The sequence below is a fragment of the Ipomoea nil genome, unplaced genomic scaffold, assembly GCF_001879475.1.
Source record: "Ipomoea nil cultivar Tokyo-kokei standard unplaced genomic scaffold, Asagao_1.1 scaffold2159, whole genome shotgun sequence".
In the NCBI taxonomy this organism is placed as follows: Eukaryota; Viridiplantae; Streptophyta; class Magnoliopsida; order Solanales; family Convolvulaceae; genus Ipomoea; species Ipomoea nil.
Window position 1 is genome coordinate 1,899,070 of NW_017618587.1, and position 21,427 is coordinate 1,920,496.

At 33.5% G+C, this 21,427-nt stretch overlaps 3 protein-coding genes across 4 annotated transcripts; 1 reads left to right on the top strand and 2 right to left on the bottom strand.

Moving 5' to 3' along the window:
• Positions 1 to 5,370: 5,370 nt before the first annotated feature.
• Positions 5,371 to 10,569, top strand: LOC109149595 (phosphoenolpyruvate carboxykinase [ATP]-like). The gene is made up of 13 exons (XM_019297435.1): positions 5,371 to 5,499; positions 5,621 to 5,901; positions 6,287 to 6,477; positions 7,185 to 7,335; positions 7,459 to 7,543; positions 8,071 to 8,171; positions 8,333 to 8,631; positions 8,792 to 8,965; positions 9,056 to 9,121; positions 9,394 to 9,572; positions 9,668 to 9,837; positions 9,916 to 10,084; positions 10,176 to 10,569. The coding sequence occupies exons 2-13, from the start codon at positions 5,630 to 5,632 to the stop codon at positions 10,317 to 10,319; spliced, it is 2,001 nt and encodes a 666-aa protein (XP_019152980.1). The 5' UTR covers positions 5,371 to 5,499; positions 5,621 to 5,629; the 3' UTR covers positions 10,320 to 10,569.
• A 515-nt stretch (positions 10,570 to 11,084) lies between these two features.
• On the bottom strand, positions 11,085 to 12,610 carry LOC109149597 (ubiquitin-fold modifier-conjugating enzyme 1). Its single transcript, XM_019297438.1, has 3 exons — positions 12,169 to 12,610; positions 11,958 to 12,019; positions 11,085 to 11,439 (listed from the first exon to the last, which is right to left on the bottom strand). Exons 1-3 carry the CDS (start codon positions 12,499 to 12,501, stop codon positions 11,310 to 11,312), a joined length of 525 nt encoding a protein of 174 aa, XP_019152983.1. The 5' UTR covers positions 12,502 to 12,610; the 3' UTR covers positions 11,085 to 11,309.
• Positions 12,611 to 14,379: 1,769 nt separating this feature from the next.
• LOC109149596 (probable beta-1,4-xylosyltransferase IRX9H) lies at positions 14,380 to 16,724 on the bottom strand. Of its 2 annotated transcripts, XM_019297437.1 has the most exons (4): positions 16,513 to 16,724; positions 15,595 to 16,410; positions 14,920 to 15,169; positions 14,380 to 14,828 (listed from the first exon to the last, which is right to left on the bottom strand). In XM_019297437.1, exons 2-4 carry the CDS (start codon positions 16,389 to 16,391, stop codon positions 14,658 to 14,660), a joined length of 1,218 nt encoding a protein of 405 aa, XP_019152982.1. In that variant the 5' UTR covers positions 16,392 to 16,410; positions 16,513 to 16,724; the 3' UTR covers positions 14,380 to 14,657. The 2 variants fall into 2 exon arrangements, with proteins under 2 accessions (XP_019152982.1, XP_019152981.1); XM_019297436.1 differs by having other exon boundaries at positions 15,595 to 16,724.
• Positions 16,725 to 21,427: the final 4,703 nt, after the last annotated feature.

Here is a 21,427-nt window from a genome sequence, read left to right on the forward strand (position 1 = left end):
CTAAAAGAGTAGACTGCCCCATCATCACTTGCCCTTTATGCTAATTAACTGCTAATGAATCCACTTTGCATTTACTTGTTGAGTGTGAGACAGCCAAATCTTGTTGGTATTTTATTTAATACTGGTGGTTATTAATCCTTTTCAGATTGGGTTTCTACTGCTTTCACTGCGTTGGAGTTGGAACATCAATGCCTACTCATTTTGATATGTTGGAACTTGGAAGCTTTGGTATGCAAGAAACCAAAAAACCCATACTCTAGATTTATTAGGCAATGAATACTTTTAATCACTTTTTCGTTAGGTTTAATTTATTAGGCGATCTGCGAATAATACAATCCAACTGTAGCTAGGTACGTTCCAGACTTTATTTGTAATGCTTTGTATATATATGGATTTGACTGAATGATATGTTTTCGTTTTGCCAAAAAAGAAAAAACTCAAAAAATCTTGTCCATGAGTTGAGGAAGTGCGTAGAAACAGTGGCAATAGTTGCATATGATCATGGGAGTATTGCCATGAAATTACTTTTGCCACTAGATATTTATAATTGCGTGGTTGAGAAGAAAAGTATATATATGCCACATTAGTGTCAACCATGCATGTTAGTGGAAGGTCCATTTGTTCCAAAGATTTGCTCCAGTATTTTCTACATCTTCCACCGATTAATTAATGCTTTTAATTTTATTTAAATCCCTAATAATTAATTGAAAAGACTCAGGATCCAAATTAATCTCTCGACTATACTGATTTTATAATTTTGATTCTCAATTGTTTATTTTTCTTCGTGAAGTCTTAATTAACTATAAAATTCTTATATATTTTAACCATTCAAATATGGGAGCAATTAAGTAATTTACATGCTTTTTCCCCTTCCCCAGTTTCAGAATATTAATTAATTGTTCTTATGCAAGTATATAACAACTTTAATTTTATTATAAAAAAAAAAATGTTTTAAGGTTCCAAAAGTTGTCAAAGAAGGTTGCAAATTGGGAAGCATGAAAATTATTTCTCTACCCTACGATTTGACAGGGGCTTAATATAAGAATTTTATAGTTAAATTTTTTACTAAACAAAATAAAAAAAAAAAATTAAGAAACAAAACGGTACGTACTCCATAGCTCTCACTAAGTTTACCTTCTAGCGTGACAATTTAATAAAAAAAAAAAATTGTATTCATTTAGTGCATTAATTAATCAACTCCATTTTGAATTTAAAAATGTTTTTTTTAAATTAAATGATCATATAATATAACAAGAGACGAATATTTTGAAAAATAAAATTAAAAATTAAGAGGGTGAGGGTGTATGTATAGCATTAATTTTACCTCTAATTGACAATCACTATAGTCATCGGTCTACAAATTAAATGTTTGCCTTTGTCGTTATTGTTGTTGAAACATTGACCTTGTTGCGACAGTGATCATGGGTAGAATTGTACTTAACGTAAGATCAACATTAAAGTTAGCAGGCACTTAATAAATTATTTTGAGTAAGGCTGCATGTATATATTTAACTATTTATCTATGCAAACACTTTCATTTTTAAAAGTGGATACTCTCAATCACCAAATTAAGCAGCTACGCAACCTTTTGTCAGAGTTGCAAACTTGCAACCGCTGCAGTTGCAAGTTTGCAACCCATGTCATCATTTAAAAAAAATTGCTTCTCAATATGTCATGTCATATTGCAAATGTCTAAATTTCAGGGATAAATTTAGCTTAATCCCAAGAGACCCAACAATGATTTTTGAGAGGTTTTTAATTTTGTGATTTGATGAAAAAGAGATTGAGTTGGATAGAAAAAAACGTTAGAAAGAGAAAAAAAAAATAGTAAATTGACCCTATATGTTTTCTATTAAAATTTTCAACTATTTATAAATTCTAATGACCAACTATGATCGTCGTCACTTTTTAAAAGACATTGTTCTCATTTGATCATGTCCCATATATATATATATATATATATATATATATATATATATATATATATATATATATATATATATGTATATATGTATGTATGTATATATGTATGTATGTATGATAGCATTGTTTAAAAAAAAAATCCCCCTTTTTTTCTCCCTCTCTCCTTATGTGGCATGAAAATCATGCAAAAACTTGCGTTGATGGAATTTTTGGTAGGGAGAATATTAAAATTTAAAAAAAGAATTGATATAAAAAATTTGTTAACATTTTCTTGATTAAGTATATTTTATTATAAATTATTATTTAAAAACAAGATCCGTGCATATGTTGGAATGAAGGTGACAAAATATCATCATAATAATTTTTTTAATTAAAAAGTATAGAAAAAGCTTTTGAGATCATGATCTGATATTAATATTTTCAAGTGTCAAAAATTTATTTTGTAATAGTAAATATGTATAATGATGTGATTGTGTGAATCACGAGACAAAAGTTGCCAACTCTTAAAAGGATATGCCGATACCACTAATCTTTCGCCCATTGTAAGTTTTCTTGAACATAGGTTTACAATGTATGTGCCTTTATTTATCTTGATTGTATTGTAATATAATTCTATTATATTGCAGGGCGTTATGCAATCGAGAAGTATCACACATGCATGGTTATTATATGAAGAAACGAAATTATTATTTCAGTATATATAAAGCAAACAGTTAAATAAATTACGGAGTATTTGACATAGTTTTGCATATATAAAACTTCTCCCAAAAGATTTAACCCCAACCTACGTCTTCATGCTTATTTTATATATATATATATATATATATATATATATATATATATATATATATATATATTAGTAATTAATTAATTTAAATTGTGTAGGTCTAGAAGAGAACACGTATGTTGAGTAACACTCGAAGAACTTATGCATCTTAAGTTATAAAATCATGCACATTAAGTTTAAACTGATGCACCTTAAACTAGAAATGTGACGCACTTAAAACTATGAAAGACGCACCTTAAAGTTTTTTTTTTTTTTTTTTTTTTTTTCTAAAAACACATATTAAGTTTTCAACTGAATAACTTATGTACCTTAAGCACAGAAACCACACATCTTAAGTTTGACCAATACGCAAAAAGATCAAATTGTCATTGCGTTTTTTAAAAAAATTTCTTCAATCTGGGTTGTTGATTTTGTCTAGATCATTGGCTGATTTCTCTCTCTCTCTCCACATATATATATATATATATATATATATATATATATATATATATATATATATATATATAAACTAAATTTACAATATTTTATTTATATTGTATAGCGCACACACATGTCCCAGGAATCATTTCCACATAATACTTTCCTAAATTTTCATATAAACACTCATTTTGTTTAATTTAAATTTATAATTTATAATATTTAATACTAATATAATAAAATGGAATGTAGAGTCCCTTGTAGTTTGATAGTATCACTATTAATATTCCAAACACTTACTTTAGATAAGTTAGATTGTAGTCATAACAAAAAAAAAAAGAGTTAATTCCACTTTTGGTACTAAATTTATAGGTGTCAGTCCACTTTTAATCTTTTTTACCAGAGCATCTATATTTGGTCATAGTATTATTGTGACATAACTATTTTTTATCATCCGTCAACAAAATTGTTGAAATATCGTTTAATACAAAGACATTTCAATTATTGTTATACAAAGTGAGTTGGCCCCGCTATATTTTTACTTTTTTATATTTATTTTTTTTTTTGAAAAAATTCGTAAATCGAAGACCGATGTAACTTTGTATTTAACGACATTAAAACTGTTTTTTGTAAATAGAAGATAAAAAATGATCATACCACAATAATATTATCCTAGGACTAAATATGAATGTTCTAATAAAAAATGACTAAAAGTGGACTAGCACTTAAAAATCCAAGGCTAAAAATATAATTAACTCAAAAAAGAACATAATAAATTGGAATTCATTGTATCAACTTCTAACCGCTAATCTGATCGTATGACATAAATATCGAACATAAATTCATGTAATTAAGTAGCATTTCTTTCAAGATTTGGTGGCATAATGGTACCAAGATTGGACTTTCATATAAAAAGTTGTGAATTCAAGTGTTAGTGGAGATAATATTAACTCTTTGTGTTAAGTAGTTATGAACAGATATTACATTGTAATAGAGCCAGTAGCATTTCTTAATGTTACAAGTCGTTGAAAGATTATCCCCGTTCAAAATTTAAAATCAATCAGATTTTGTGCAGTGGCTAAAAAGTAGGGCCATTAACTATTATGCTGTCATAATAACATTTGTTTATATATTATGTGGTTCATAGAAATATAATTAATAGAGACAAAAAAAAATATAATTAATTAAGATTTTTTTTAAGTGATGAGAAAAATTTGTAACCATTTTATAAAGGTTTGTACAGGATAAATTATATTTTTAGGTAATAATTTATAAATCATCATACAATACAGGTAAATAAGACTTATCTAGAGGAGTAAATTGAATAAATCTTGTTTCAATGTAATAATCTACAAATCACTACACATAAGGTAAGAACGGTAAACTACGTACCTAAAAGCGTAAATTAGATCAATATCGTTATTATGTAATAGTCTGCAAATCACTTCAATTTGATAAATCACGTTCCCATATAATTATTCAAGGTAATCTGCATTGAGACACTAAAGTACGAGTCATATATGACCTGTTGGATCACCTATTTAAGGGCAGAATTAATTAACTTCTTTGTTATGTAGGCATATAAATACTCCGTACCATCTAGATTAGTAGCTTAACCCCATTTCCAAAAGCCAACTTGCTAATTTAAATCCTCCATTAAATTGCTAGTTGATCTTGCACACAGCTGACTAATCCCCAGAAATCGGATAGATACATAATAGAATATTAGATATAATCAATGTCAAATGAATTTGGGATCAAGTTCTGACGTGTAGCCTACCGCGACAACATATGTGATTGCCCCTCCTTTAATCACGAAAACATGTCATGTCACATGTACATAGATTGATATTTGGTTATAGTTTTTTTTTTTTTTTAATTTTAAATACTACTAACTCTAATATAATTTATATATCTCATATGTTCAAACCTCGATGAGTATTAACTCTTTAAACTATAATTGATATAAAATTATAAATAATATTTCTCTTTAAATAATATCTCTTTGGGTTAAATTATTTTTCGTAAATTATTTGAGTCGCTCATTACACATTTCAATATTTTTCGCATTATTATGGACCTTATTTTGACTTTATTTATGCCATAAATTATTATTATAAAATTATTATTATGAGATAAAGTTTTGTAAAAAATCTTATCGGGATGACAACCCTGGTTAGCCTTATCCATAGTTAAACTAACCATACTGGAACAGAGAGTTGAGAGTGCTATAAATTGAAGACATCATTTCCTCTCACCACACCCAAACCTTCCATTATTATACTGTGTATGGTTGGACCATCCCGTTCCGTTTCGTTCCGTAATTCCATCTTCCACTCTTCACCTTCTTCATCATATCCCCTTCCTTTCTGGTTCGTTCTCGCCTTCTGTGATCCCACTTTAAATCATTAATGTTCACGAATTTCGTGTTTTTAATTACTGCACGCCGGCCGGTTTATACTATACCGCCTGAGAATTGAAACTGTTTTGCAGGGAGAAATAATGGCGGCGGCGAACAACGGAGAGTTTAGCTTCTCCACCGCCGGAAAAGGGCGGAATGGACTGCCGAAAATCCAGACGCAGAAGACGACGAAGGAGGACGAGATCTGCCACGACGACAGCGCGAAGCCGGTGAATGCTAAGACGCTGGAGGAGTTGCACTCGCTGCAGAAGAAGAAGTCCGCCCCTACCACCCCGCTCACCGGAACTCAGACCGCCTTCGCCGCCGCCGTCTCCGAGGAAGAGCGGCAGAAACAACAGTTGCATTCCATCAGGTAAAAACACGCAAGAAAATTAACTTAATTTTTCCTCGTAAAAGTAAGATCATAAACTTAGTTAACTCGAGTTACCGTAATTAATGGGCAGCTTAAATGATAAGCTTACCTCATACATTACTATTGACTAACAACCCAGAAAGCCGTGTTGACGTGGCGCTTATTTAGTCAAGGCCAGACCGTCAGACACGTATACGTTTAGTGTTGACGTATTGTCATATGAATACGATGATCATATCCGTTATCTCAACTTTTCTTTTCTTTTTTTAAAAAAATTTACTCAAAATTTTATGATATTATAATAAGAAGTAAAAATGGTTAGAATAAAATATTATTGGATTTTGGGTTTATTTATTTATTTATTTTAAATTTGGATAAAATTCAGTGCTTCGTTGGCATCGCTGACGAGGGAGACTGGGCCGAATGTGGTGAAGGGAGATCCGGCGAGGACGACGCCGGAGACGCCGCGGGTGTCACATGACTCGCACGTGAGTCACCATCATCACGCGCCGACGCTCAACATCAGTGACAGTTCCCTCAAGTTTACCCATATTCTCTACAATCTTTCTCCTGCTGGTAAATCTTTCATTCTGACTCGGCTTTCCACTTTTTTCTGTCAAGCGTAATTATTACTGCGGTGATTTTTTTTTTTTTTTTTTATAAATTTTCTGACAAACAAAAGTCAACATCTTGATTAATTGTTTAATTAGTTTAAGATTTTTTTTGAAGACAATTAGTTTAAGATAAAACGTGTGCTTTGCCGTACAAATCTCTGCTTTAATTTGTTGCATTTTCCAAATATTTAATCTTTTGTCCATAAAACGTGTGCTTTGCCGTACAAATCTCTGCTTTAATTTGTTGCATTTTCCAAATATTTAATCTTTTGTCCAATGTTTAATTTGATGATGGGGGATATTACAACAGTTATACCATGTACCCGGGCCCACCTTGCAAGATGGACTCGGTTTCGAAATACACAATTTAACTACGGAAAGTTCACAATTTAGGTACTGAAATCCGGGTCCATAGAATAATTTGTCGGGATATTAGAATATACTCCGCAGCACATTTTAGAATTCCTAGGAATATATAAAAAGATTATATTCTAATCTCGAGAGTCTAGGAGCTTTGTTGTCCTTACTTGGCATGTGTGATGAAAGAGATAAATCTCGAGTTGTGTCAGTCATTTACAAATGACTAAATTAGTCACGTCTCAAACGTTTCATGTAACTTAGTAGTCTCTTCCTAGGATAACGTTGGAAATCATTGTCTGTTAAATGCAGAGCTTTATGAGCAAGCGTTGAAGTATGAGAAAGGTTCGTTTATCACGGCCAGTGGTGCACTGGCTACACTGTCGGGAGCCAAAACAGGTCGCTCCCCGAGGGACAAGCGTGTTGTTAAGGATGACAGTACCAATGATCTTTGGTGGGGAAAGTAAGTTAATAACGTTTTCTTGATTTTGTGTCAAGAAATACTTTCACTCTTAATTCTAATGGTGCTTTATTCTTGTAGTAAAGTTGGTGGAATTTATGACGTTTTGTGCCTTTTTTCTTGTAGGGGCTCACCTAATATTGAAATGGACGAACATACTTTCTTGGTGAACAGAGAAAGGGCTGTTGATTACCTATGCTCTTTAGAAAAGGTATGAACTTTACCCAAAAATATTCTATTTTAATGTAATCTTGTGATTCTTGGCTTGCTAAAGGGTTCTTTGTGGTAACAACACTATATTTGTTACTGTATCTATTCTTGTACTGGATATAATAGGGTGCTTCCTGGTAATAGTACTAGGCTGGCCTTCACCACATCGTCTTTTTGAAAGAATAATGTTTTGGGTCCCAACACGGATTTCGTGGGGAATGGAATATATGGGATTATGGGAATTTCAGAAGTGCGGTATGGTGGGGGGATGATATGTGATTCCTAGTAAATGACAGCTCGAGAAATTCCCATAAGAGCAGATAGGAAGTATATGGTTGTTGTTTTCCTTATCATAATTGAGTTCTTTCATGCTAGGGGCCATCTGCTGTCTCCAATAGTACACCAAGGTTTAATGTTATTAGACTGTACTTTTAATTTGTTTAGAACATCATAGTACACAGCTGAAGATTGTGTCTGGGATTTGCATTTTTCGCTATATGTGCTAAAGAAAATTTATATGTATTACAGATTTTTGTGAACGATCAGTTTCTGAATTGGGATCCGAACAACCGTATCAAAGTTAGGATTGTGTCTGCAAGAGCTTATCACTCCTTGTTCATGCACAACATGTAAGCACCTACCTAATCGAGAATATCTTTGAAGTTTTGTTTTTTACAGGCCACCAGATAAGTATGCTATTTCAAAAAAAAAAAAAAAAAAAAAAAAAGATTGAAGGTAGTCGAGAATACAAGATGTTAGTTAGTGCATACAATAACTAGGTCGGTTACAGGTGTATCCGACCCACAGCTGAAGAGCTGGAGAATTTTGGTACTCCGGACTTCACTATATACAATGCGGGCCAATTCCCATGTAACCGTTACACCCACTATATGACTTCCTCCACTAGCATAGACCTCAATCTTGCTAGACGGGAAATGGTCATCCTTGGCACACAGTATGCTGGGGAAATGAAGAAAGGTCTGTTCAGCGTAATGCACTATCTAATGCCTAAGCGTCAAATCCTCTCTTTACACTCGGGATGCAATATGGGAAAAGACGGAGATGTAGCCCTCTTCTTTGGATTATCAGGTATATATAGTGTGCAGGGGTCGATGACTTATCCCTTAAAGGAGACCTGCAACCGTACAGTCCCGATATGTGCTCTCTAACCTTTACGACTCTTTACCACTTTTATGGTCCGCTTTGTTGCTCATTTTGTACTTTTGTTTTTTTCGATATGTGTTTATAGGTACGGGAAAGACGACATTGTCTACGGACCACAATCGGTACCTGATTGGAGATGATGAACATTGTTGGAGTGATTATGGTGTATCGAACATCGAGGGAGGTTGCTATGCGAAATGCATTGACCTCTCGAGGGAGAAAGAGCCCGATATCTGGAATGCTATCAAGTTTGGCACGGGTATATTTTGCACGGTTTTTAACTTTTAACTAGGCGTTTTTGCAACTATCAATCGGTACCAATTCCAATGCCATTTCTCGTGTTTTGCAGTCCTAGAAAATGTGGTTTTTGATGAACACACTCGCGAAGTCTACTATGAAGATAAATCTGTAACAGGTAATTCCCCAGTACATTGGCAAAGTGTTCTCTATTCGAAGAATTTTTTACTTGGCATTGAAGCATGTGCTCCATCTCAACTAAAAGCTTAAGCTAATAGTTGGATTGCACATTAATGGTTATATGCTCAACACGCACACGTGCCTGATACCAAATTGAAGCATGTGTTCCATCTCAACTAAAAGCTTAAGCTAATAGTTGGATTGCACATTAATGGTTATATGCTCATCATGCACTCGCTATCAAACGAACATTTTGTTCTTGTATTGCAGAGAACACTCGGGCAGCATATCCGATAGAATACATTCCCAACGCTAAGATTCCGTGCGTTGGTCCTCATCCGAAAAACGTCATTCTTCTCGCCTGTGATGCCTTTGGTGTGCTTCCACCCGTGAGCAAATTGAATTTGGCTCAGACGATGTACCATTTCATTAGTGGTTACACCGCTTTGGTACACTACAAACCTCGAGAATCTGTTATCTGTCACTTCCTGTAACCGAACAAAACTAAAGAACTTTTATAATTTTCTTTTTGATGATTCGAAAGGTGGCTGGAACCGAGGATGGTATAAAGGAACCTACTGCGACATTCTCTGCGTGCTTCGGTGCAGCGTTTATAATGTTCCATCCCACCAAGTATGCGGCTATGTTGTCTGAGAAGATGCAGAAACAGGGAGCAACCGGATGGCTCGTGAACACTGGCTGGTCGGGTGGAAGGTATAAACATTAGATATATATAAAACATGTCGGGATTACGAGTTCTGGATATGGCTAATGATCGACTTGAACGTGCAGCTATGGAGTTGGCAGCCGTATAAAGTTGGCGTACACTAGGAAGATCATTGACGCAATTCACTCCGGGAAACTCTTGGAAGCGAACTACACAAAGACTGAGGTGTTTGGCTTCGAGATCCCAACAGAGATCGAGGGAGTGCCTTCTGAAATCCTGAACCCCATCAACACTGTAAGTGACTTTTCATTGCCAGATAATCTTTAAGAGTCGAATCGCTTTTCTCACAAGAACGAGTTTCTATTGATGCATTGTTTCGTGGCAGTGGCCCGACAAGGATGCCTACAACAAAACCCTGCTCAAGTTGGGAGGGCTGTTCAAGAACAACTTTGAGGTGTTCCTGAACTATAAGGTTGGGGCAGACAACAGCCTGACTGAGGAAATTCTGGCGGCTGGTCCGAACTTCTAAGGCGATAAACCCGGCTGCTGGTTGCAAAGGATGATGCCGAAAAAGATTATCAAGAAATAAAGTTTTATGAGCAGACTTTGTAATGTTGAGTGTTTTTTTTTTTTTTTTTTAAACTTGTTTTCATTTCTGTTTTGAGTGGTTAGGAGCTTTTTACATTCTTTGTTTCTGGGGTTTTCTCCCCTAGTGTACTGCTGCAGATTTTCATCTGCTAATTATACTGAAAAGTGAAAACCCCAGCTTGTTTTAAGCATCTGCTCAAGTTATATTTCCCTTCAAAATCTATTCTTGAGGAGTTTGGTTAACATATTTTCAAGAATTTGGGTTTCAGCATATTTAGCAGCAGAGATCTTGAAAACCTAATGTTATGTTGTCAAGTTCAAGGGAAAACAAAAAGGGTATATATAATATATTACAGTCAAGTGTGGGTTTCATCACTAGGCAGACTCGGTTTACCTTCTCGATTCATGAGATTCTAAATATAGTATGGTTAATGAAAGAGATTGGATTCTTGATTTACCTTCTCGATTCATGAGATTCGGAATATAATTTGGTTAATGAAAGAGATTGGATTCTCGATTCATGAGATTCGGAATATAGTCTGGTTAATGGAAGAGATTGGGTTTTGCTTCAAATGTGGTTAGTAAACCTCACAAAGTGATACACAGTAGTGAAGAAAGATAGTACAACGGCAAACAAGATGATTTGGAAGGGGAAGAAAAGAGAGTATTTCAGGTGACGTGATTCAAATAAAAAACATTAATACAGATTGAAAGTCAGATAAAAACTTTAAGCTCAATAGTCTTTCATAGCAACTAAATTTGGGGGTGTAAACAGTGAGACTGAAATAAACCCTGGAAACTCCAGTGTTAGATCTCAATTATCAGTTTAGCTTCTTCCACATACACTATAATCCAAAAAAAAAAAAGGGAAAAAAAGAAAAAGAAGAGCTGATGGAAACATTATCAGTCTCTGCAACGAAGAACAGAAATTTCAAGATTCGCTTGATGTGGCTACATCATCCTTGTGCTTAATCATGCCAGAATCAACCAGAACTGGAATTTCTGCCGCGAGCCATGGTGCCAGACCCAAACAGAGTGCGTGCGCTATGCCAAATCTCGGGCTGACAGAACAAAACTCAACAGTCACATAGAAGAACCACACTTTCAGATACAAACTACTGAACTACAAACAGGAAAATATTAAGTTTCAGAAGTAAAAGCTGCCCCATCACATAACAAAAGCCTATGGAATTCAGCTTCCAAAAGCAGAAAACGAAGTAAGCATTTCATCTTATAAACAAACAGGGAAATTGTATGATCATCTGAGGCATCATACCTCAAAATGGACCATATATTTTCCTATGATACTATCTATGAAGACTATGCTATTATTTTAGAATGTCCAAACATGACCATATATTGGGGCTGCCAGAATATTATTTAACTAAGAACTAAAAAACACAAATTTAGAATGACAAAGTTTCTGTTTATTTCATTTCTTTCATTCTAAGGTTTCCCATTAAAATTCACAAGTGTTTCAACCAGTATAACCGGAAAGAGACTTCCTATACATCAAAGTTGCTGGAAACCTTTACCAATTTAAATCTTCGAAAGCAAAGCTTAAAAACGAGAAATTTACCAATTTTTCGCCCACAATGGTTTGAAATGCACTGTCAAGCAAATCTTTCCTCCTCTATACATCTACATTAATCGGAAAACAAGTAATCAAAATTAGAATACAAATTCAAAAAATTATATTTGTAGCAAAGCAAATTGAAGAATACAGAATACGGGAATAATTATTATTAAAAAAAAAAAAAAAAAAAAAAAAAAAAAAAAAAAAAAAAAACCTTCTCGGTCTTGCCATCGAGCTGGGGCAACTCGAGCTCGGGGGCGGTGGCGGGATAAGTGACGGGGATATCGAACTGGAGATCGAATTCATACTTGAGGAGGTTATGAATGTACCAGCACTTGCCGGTCCAGCGAGTGCCCTCCGGATTGGCAGCGGAGATCCGGAACCAGTCGTTATCCTTGGACTTGTTCATCGACGTGTAGGCGATCAAAGCCTTGTACTCCTCCTTCAGCCGCTGCGTCCAGGCGCCGCCGTCACGGGGGCCGGCCTTCGTCGTCAGCAGCGGGATCTGCGTGAGCGTTGACTTCGTATTCGGATCCCAACCCTCCATTATCAGACCCGAATTCCTGGACAAATTCGATTAGTTTTTAGTGTTCTTTGACTTCGTCTCTATCGAGGAAGAAGGCGTTAGTTTTACGAAGACGACACTGGGAAAGTTGCCGTTTCTAGGAATACCAATAATTTGACCATCTTCACGTCAATTGTATTTATATTTAATTCCCCTCTAATTTTATAAATTAGATAATTTTGACGTCAATTGTATTTAATTCCCCTCTAATTTATAAATTACATAATTTTGTGATTTGGAAGGGATCAATTTACTTTTCTTAGAATGAGTTACTAGAAGATATTAAGATCGGTAGACAAAGTTCAATTCAAAAAAATCCAACTTATTCTTATTTTTTCATTTTTAATACGGAGTAGTTCTTTTATGAATGTTGGTGGTTGTATTCACATTTTAAACCATCTAACATGAAAGAATGCTTCATTCACAAATCGCAAGTGCATCAACAGTCTTATTTGGATCAATTTACATTAAATTAATTAAAATTTAAATTATTTAGTAAATATTAAAAATGTAAAAAATTATAAAAACACATATTTGACAACTTTATACTCCATACTATATATCACACTTTAAGGCTTTACTAGAGCGTATTTGCTAATGCGCTCCTCCATAGTACAATATCCCTTGCTTCGGCTTCACCTAGCACCGACCTTGATTGGAGCAATAGAGGAAGAGAATGAGGCATCAACCTTTGATTTATGAAAAAGCCTGCAACTTCCACTCAAATGTGCACTCTAAGTGAAGTTCTCCTTATGAGCTTAACTGACAAAAGACTACAATGACAACTTTGATTATTTATAACTAACTAAATTAAATTAAAAAGTTAATAGACAACTTTTTAAAAAATTAATTATTAATAATTGTCTAATTAACTTGATTGGGATTACTCCAAGACATAAATAGTACAGATTATGAAAACAGCTAAATGAACACTCATTATCACTTATGTTACATCATACCTTCATTGAAAAAAGTAAGAAAAAAAGTACATAACTCGATCGAATTATTATAAGAAAATTATATTATAAAAATACTTATCTATCACGTCGAGGCGAAGAATTAAATACAGAATTCTACAATATAAATTTTATCCTTCTGGAAGTATATCTTTGTTGTTATCATGATTGGCACACATTCACATATAAAGGGAAAAAGTGCAAAACAAATAAAATGACGGGTCTGACATGTCCTTTTATTATAAAGGATATAATATAATTTTACCACTTGAGTCAGCAAACCTTTAATGAGAGATGAAAATTGACTTCGTGCTTTTCGTAAATCGAAGAAATGGAAATCACAGTTAACAAGGGAGACTAATTTTCATACGACAGCAAGTTTGTTTCATTTGCAGGAACATCCACAATTCCTCTGAAGGTATTGAAGAAACAGCAACCAGTAAGCCCCCAAAAAAAGGAATATATATAGCTTCCAATCATTATTTCATGGACTATGCTCCACACATTTGTGTAAACTAACCATAAATTAAAAAAAAAATTAATATATTAAAAGTACATTATTTATATACATAAAAGCATATTATTTGAAAATATATGATTTTTTATATATTATTATCAAATAATGGACATCAGACAGGAATAATATCCCATAAGGAAGTACAAAACCAAAGGTTCATCATCCCATTTTCCTGAATGACAGTATTTGCTTCTTTTGGTAGTAAAACACCATGATCATATCATATGCTCTAGGATTATGGAACTTCAACAAAATAACTATCACACACACACAAAAAAATCGTTTTCCATCCTCGTGCTTAGGACATTGGAGCATGAAAAAGAATCGAGGTGTCATTAGTTTATCAAATACCGGCCTGCAGTGAGTAGTGATTACTAGTCCTCATCATGAAAACACACCGACATATTTATAGATAGCAAGGAGAATAAGAGAGCTAAATTTATATTTCAAATGCACTTGGCATGTTCAGTTCTAAGAATTATTGTGGAAAAAGCTTCATCATTTAATCCTTCAATTCCCTCAAGTCTACTATGTGTGAGGTTAGGGTGATAAGTGAGATTTAATTATCTCTGGAAAAAGGGAATAGGTTTATATAAGAGTGGAAGCAAAAATGAGATGTTGCATGCACCTCAACTTGGTCTTCTTAGCATCTGGTTCAGATCCCATCACATGGCAGGTAAAGTTACATGAAGGTTCTTTAGAATCAACCAGCCTTTTGGGTAAACAAGTTTACGACCTTCCAAATGGAGGTGCCAATTCAGTACCCTTGAACAACCAGAAGGTACTCCTTCCATTTGACTTTCATCTCCTACAAGTTGTTCTATGAAGGTGGTCTCCTGCACATAACCATAATGAATAACTGCCTTGCATCCTGAGTTAATTAATGAATACCAAGAAAAAGAGACAAAGAATAAGGCATATGCATACCTGAAAACCTTCTTTCACAGTGTCTAATTGCCGAATTGGACTGGCAGTAGGCCGATGCCATCTTTTTGGATCCCATAGCATAGTACTATTAAAGGCAAAGCCAGACATATCAACATGAAATCTTCTAAGTTGTTTACTCTTCTCATTTGTGTGCCATCCGATAACTCGGCTTCCATTACAGATAGGACCTTCCAGTATTGCTTTGTTTTTGCTTTGTGCCAGCATAGCTACAGGCCAAGTGCCAAAACGACTGGAAAGGGGAAAAAAAAGTTACTCCATAATGATAATAGCAAATAATCACAATATTAAAGATGTGAAATAGCACATTCCAAGAACAGTCAGAAAAATTTAAACTGCCCTGCATTCAGAATTCACTGTTAATGGTGCATTATGTGAGATAAACAAGTTTTGATGGAAAACTACAAAATTATAGAAGTTTGAAGCAAACCAGATTGCTGCATATAAATCAATATTTTACAGCATGATAATTGATAGGGGTTCCAATCCACATATAAGTAAATTGTAACCACTTTAAGGATTTATCTATCTCCTTGTGATTGTTAGCCGAGAATATAACATCCACTATGACTAATCTCAAAGTAATTATAGCACATAGACAAATGCGAATGATGTTGAATAGAACGGTTGCAATATTGCCAGTGTCTACCAAATTACCTGATATTCCTAATGTTCTTAAACAACTCAAGTGAATAGATATTGTCATCATCTGCAAAGTAAACGATTCCATCAAGCCTATGGCGTTCAATGTGCTCCAATGCAGTGTTCCTCTGATGAACACCCCGGTCCTTTATATCTGCCATTTCCTTGGAGCACACAAGATGTCTATACACAACACCGGTCTCCCTCAAAATCTCCGCGGTCTCTGATGAAGCCGCATTCATCTCAACCACAATCCATAGCAATGGCGGCTGCACGAGCCTCAGAACGTGCCCCAATCTACTCAAATCATATGTTTGCATTGCCCTGGGATATGTAGGAGTTACAACAATCAATTGTTTCTGCGGAATAACATCAAACCTTGCATGCACTTCAATCTTCTTGTGTACTTGTACTAGAGAAGTATCAACGGCGGATTTAGGTCTAGGCATTATTACTGTATCCTTCAACTCCCTCTCACCATTTGTTGGGGGAGGTTTCACTTCAATTGAGGAATAATTGCTGCTGTTCACATCTTCAAGATCACCAAAAGGTATTATGCCTATTAAAAATCCTAGAAAGAAGAAAATCAAACACCTATAAAGCGATTTCCTCCATGAAAAAACTTTCTTCGAATACCGCACCCCACGGAGTAAGTTACCGACTGCAAATCCAAATGCAGACAACAGAGATGAGCTTTTGCCGCTAGACAGAAGCTTGTGAGATGGCGAATGAACGTCGAGAGGTAACGAATTCCCTCCGTTCGGATAATGCCGCTCGGGAAATGGCGGGAGAGTTCTCCGGATCGACGCCATCGATAACGAGATGCATCAGCTTAACGAGAAAAATCGGTTCAATGATCTCAACTTCACTAAATAATCCACAAAAAGCCAAAAATTCACTGCAAATAAGTACATACTGAGTCAAGCATCATACCAGTCACGATGAATGCAGACAATAGTAGATCATACCGATACAGAGCACGATTCTTCACTTCAATGTATCGAACTATATACAATTCTCTGCTTCAAGGGAGCTTTTGAAGAAGAAAACAAGCCGATTTTAGTAATAATTTTACTTGAAAATTTTAAACGGAAAGAACTCTAATTTTTCAGTTTTTTTGGCATTTTAAGGAATACGGATTACGGAGTGTAAAGCGAAAGATTCTACCAATCCCACAAATAGAGATTTGTTATGGACGTAAGATTAGCTTTTACCAATTTTAAACTTTTTAAGGTACAGTAAATATTTTATTGTTTTTTTAGTACTATTTTATTGTTACTTTATTTTATTTTTGAAAGGTATTTTATTTTTATTTTTTTTGAAGGGGGTATTTTATTGTTATTTGTGTTAAAAAAATTATTAATAATTATTTCGAGAAAAATGTAATGTATTACTTCAAGAATAATTTGAGTTTTGTCTCAAAAAATGACTGAGTGAGTGATTCTCATATCTAATTTAAAAGTTAGGAGTTTATTACTAACATTTTATTAATATTTATTGTGCAAAATAATAACTAATCTCAAATGAAAATAAGGTTCTAACCCATAACCTCTCATTTGAAAAAGTCACTTCATACAAGACCACAAGATCATTGACAATCAAACATCTATATTATTGAACACAAAGACAAAAATTATCAATAATGTATACTAATAGAATAAAATATTTTTACAATAATTTATGTGCATAATTGGGCTCCAGATGAATTATATTTGGGCTGTTATAAAAACCAATAACATGAAGAGCAATCGTTATACCCTACACCACGACGCACATAGCACTGTGCGTCGCGCGCCTCCCAAAACGACGTTGTTTTGGGGTCGTTTTGGGAGGCGCGGTAGGAAGTTGTTGGGATTATGTGTATTTGTTCACACAGTTGTGTATTTGTTCATATAGTTATGTACATTTTTTTTACAATTATGTACATTCTTTTTATACAATTATGTACATCCGAATCAGAAAATTTGTGTGTATTATGTTAATAGTTGATGTGTATTATGTTAAAAGTTTATGTTTATTATGTATTATATTAGATTATGTGTATTATCTTTTAAAAAGAGTATGTATATTTTGTTATATAATTATGTACATTCATGTATACAATTATGTGTATTTTAGTATAACATTATGTACATTCTTGAACAGCAGGTTTTTTTTAAAGAAAAAACTACTGCCATTCACTGGAGCGGGAAATTTCAAAAAAAAAAAAATTAAAACGACGTCGTTTTGCATCTGGGCGCATAGTGCAATGCGCACCGTGGTGTAGGATATAAATTGCCCATGAAGAGACAATGAATGGTTGAACACCAAGCCTATTGTGCAGGTCTTGGGTTTCAAGCCCAATAGATATCTCTAGTTGGGCCTTACCATTTTTACAGCTTGGTTAATCAGAAATGTATATTTGCAAATTTTTTAGATTTGCCCAAAATGTAAATATCCTCACAATCAATACTTAGGCTTAATATAATGATCAAGAGTCGCCCATGCAAACAATGACCCGGAATTGAGTGTGGGAGTAGGAGTCTCTATGTTCAGATAAGTTATCATGATTTTCGTAACTTTTAGAGACAATAATTATCTCGAGTCTTTTTTTTTTTTTTTTCTTTTTCTTTGTGATTGGTTTCACCTATTTAACTGAGAGTTAAAACTCACATTCTAAATTATCTATCATTCACATGTGTTGTCATCCAATCTTTACATAAATTTACTTCAAAATACATATAGGGAGTAGTGCACCCGTAATGTTGCCTCAGTGTCTCACCAAGTCATAGATGACTTTTAAATTTTATCACAAATTAACTATTTTTTTTAAAAGAACAAAATGGCATTAATTTCCCAACGTAACCATTATATATTCTTCCACTTAAAGAGATATCAAGTCCAATCTTCTTACCATTGTTATATTATATATGTAAATTTATAATTGTAAAGTTAATTTCAATTTAATTTCATCTCATCATTTGGTCAATAGTGCTATGTTGCTGTTGCATATACTACACGCTAGACGTCGATGTTCCCTTGCCTTCTAAGTATATCTCTTGAAGACAATTCAAGCCATTATTTCTTTATTTAATTATTTTTTAAAATTTTCACATGTATTCTAAAAATCTATGAAGAGATAAATTGAACATGTCCAGTTTCAAGACTCAATATCAAACCAACACAACCGTAGGTCATATATAGAAGCCCAATCTCCAGATTGTTCATGGAATTGAATTTACTTGCTTGACCGGTTAGTTGATTAAGTCTGTTCAATCATATTATTAATATGAATATGTTATATTTTGCTACTTCACAATTTGGTTTGCATGTCCTTGGTGAACTTTAATTTCTTAGAGAACTTAGGTATAGGAAAATTACTTTTTGATATTTTATTTCGGGTAACTAAAGAATTTTGATTAAATTTAAATAGATTCACTCCGTCCCGTTCATCTCTTTATATATATTTTCCTTCTTTTTTAAATACAAAAAAGGGAGAAAAAACTCAATTATATTACATGAACTTGGACCTATACCCATGACTTCAACAAGCTAAGCAGCTAAATCTATGACACCTTCAAGAAAAGAGTCGTTGAAGATATAACGATTAAGTTGTAATCAGTCATATAGTATGTAATCCTTTTTCATGTAAATTGGGAGAGCATGCCGATAGAGATACTTTGACTAATAATTAATTAAGAATCCTAGATTATATATATATATATATATATATATATATATATATATATATATATATATGATGCTGGATGGATATGGAAGTTGACATGCATGAAGCTAGGTCAGTGGGTGTTTATGAACATTTGACCATATGTAATACGGGGTAATCATTATGTCTTTGACTCCTTTGAATCGTTAATTGTTTTGCTGGTAGTTATCAAAACCCAACAGTTAGAATACTAGCTTATAACCAATATTTATATAAAGAGATGTATTAGATAAACATCACTTTTACCAGGACTATGTGGTCTAATGGTATCCGGGTTGGACTTCCATTTGGAAGATTATGAATTTGAGCCTCAGTAGAAGCGTTATTGGTTCTTTATACTACAATGTAATAGAGCCAGTAGCTTTCAAAAAAAAAAAAAGATAAACATCACTTCTGTGTAATAACAATGAGATATTATTCTTCCAAAGTTTACCTATCTATCATATTCTACTATTGAATGCTGAACGTTGAATACTAAATGTAAATACATTCTCCGTCTCATGCATTTTATGTGTCGGTTTTAGTTAATAAGGTTTCGCTGAAATTTTAATTTAATTTTTTATAATATTAAGTTTGGCTGAAGTTATTATTTACAATTTAATTTTTTATAATATTAAGTTTAGAATTAGTATGTAAAATTTATATATTTTAATGTAGTTTTCATATTTATCCATGTTTTCCTCATCTCCCTCTTCTATTGGCCGAGGGAAAGATAGAAGACTTTCCCTCCATATAAATAGTAACACATATCCAAAATAATAAAATTATGTACACTCTACCTCCATAATTGTATGTTCTTCAAGTTTAAATAAATCTTGGCCACATACTAATTTAAGCTAACTAGTTTGTAGATGAATATTGATCGTTGATTGTATATCCTCGAAATACCACGTCGCTTGGTATCCCAACGACTAATCAAATTTAAACATTTAATAGAGAAAAAATTCATTGGTGGAATAAATATTACTCCCTCTGTCACATTTTATGTGTTTGATTCAGTTAACGAGGTTTGACTAAAGTTATTTACAATTTAATTTTTACAATATTAAGTTTAGAATTAGTATGCAAAATTTATATATTTAGAAACTACAATGAAGTTGGTTTGACTACTGAATAATCAGTGGGACATATAAAATATAGGACAAACGGGAGTAATTTATTTTCTCTCTTCTCATTCAATAATCATTCAACCAATGTTTTTTTTTTTTTTTTTTTAATTTTTCTCGATTTCTTAGATATTCAAATTTAGTTGGTTTAGATACTAAGTGATATGGTATCTGGAGAATATATCTCTAGGGGTAGTTGTCTTTGCATTTTCAACATGTTGATATTTTTAATTAATGATAGATGTTACTTTTCTGATTTTCCGTTAGTGTCGGAAAGTATGTTAGAAAAGTAATTAGTGTTTATAGAGTTTGATTTCAACACAATCTATGAACCAATTATCATCATGATAATGGATGTGCTTGCTTGTCAACTTTGCCATTTTGAACGTTGGGAACTTTGACCATTGCATTGAAAGCCCCAAATACCCAAAAAGCAATATGAATCCATCCATATATCCATCAATAGAATGAAGCTTTGAGTGTATCTTTTGTGATCCGATCTTATGCTTCCATTCTTCAAATAGTGTTCATGGCTAGGCTACCTTGTTGGACTGCTTTTTTGCCTCTTTCTATTTGTCTTTCTTCTTCCACCTATGATTTCTTTAAATTTCCCAATTAAATACGCACACAAATCCTAGTAGAAAACAACTAAGTATTCCCAAAGTCAAGACAAAATCTTTTGGAGGCAATGTGTCAAATGAAACAGCATTGCGATTGTCAAAAGCAACAAGCAAACCTTTTTTCTCAATTGCTTCATTATTCTCTTTCACTTGTAGAAAGGCATGCAAAAGTGCAATTAATTTAAGCACATTGAAACATGCTGCAGATCAAGGCTTTACTAAGTTGGTGTGGTAGGTCCTATGTCCATTATGGAATTATAGTCTCAATTTGTATTAAAAAAAAATTACAGATCAGGATCCGTGAGACGAGTCGGATCAATATGTAAATGTAATACTTATACCAGTAAATGTAATACTAAATCATGAATAAAATGTTTATTACTTATAAGGAAAAACATAATACTTTTTTGAAGACA

What these genes read in the sequence shown, in the direction of transcription:
- LOC109149595 (XM_019297435.1), top strand. Translation starts at nt 5,630, where the DNA reads ATGGCGGCGGCGAACAACGGAGAGTTTAGCTTCTCCACCGCCGGAAAA. An exon ending in CCTCTTCTTTGGATTATCAG is followed by an intron (nt 8,632 to 8,791) that starts GTATATATAGTG and finishes ATGTGTTTATAG; the next exon opens with GTACGGGAAAGACGACATTG. An exon ending in TTAGTGGTTACACCGCTTTG is followed by an intron (nt 9,573 to 9,667) that starts GTACACTACAAA and finishes ATGATTCGAAAG; the next exon opens with GTGGCTGGAACCGAGGATGG.
- LOC109149596 (XM_019297437.1), bottom strand. Translation starts at nt 16,391, where the DNA reads ATGGCGTCGATCCGGAGAACTCTCCCGCCATTTCCCGAGCGGCATTAT. An exon ending in AAGAACATTAGGAATATCAG is followed by an intron (nt 15,170 to 15,594) that starts GTAATTTGGTAG and finishes TCCCCTTTCCAG; the next exon opens with TCGTTTTGGCACTTGGCCTG. An exon ending in CTGTGAAAGAAGGTTTTCAG is followed by an intron (nt 14,829 to 14,919) that starts GTATGCATATGC and finishes GGTTATGTGCAG; the next exon opens with GAGACCACCTTCATAGAACA.
- LOC109149597 (XM_019297438.1), bottom strand. Translation starts at nt 12,501, where the DNA reads ATGGAGGGTTGGGATCCGAATACGAAGTCAACGCTCACGCAGATCCCG. An exon ending in TCGATGGCAAGACCGAGAAG is followed by an intron (nt 12,020 to 12,168) that starts GTTTTTTTTTTT and finishes CGATTAATGTAG; the next exon opens with ATGTATAGAGGAGGAAAGAT. An exon ending in CCATTGTGGGCGAAAAATTG is followed by an intron (nt 11,440 to 11,957) that starts GTAAATTTCTCG and finishes TTGTTCTGTCAG; the next exon opens with CCCGAGATTTGGCATAGCGC.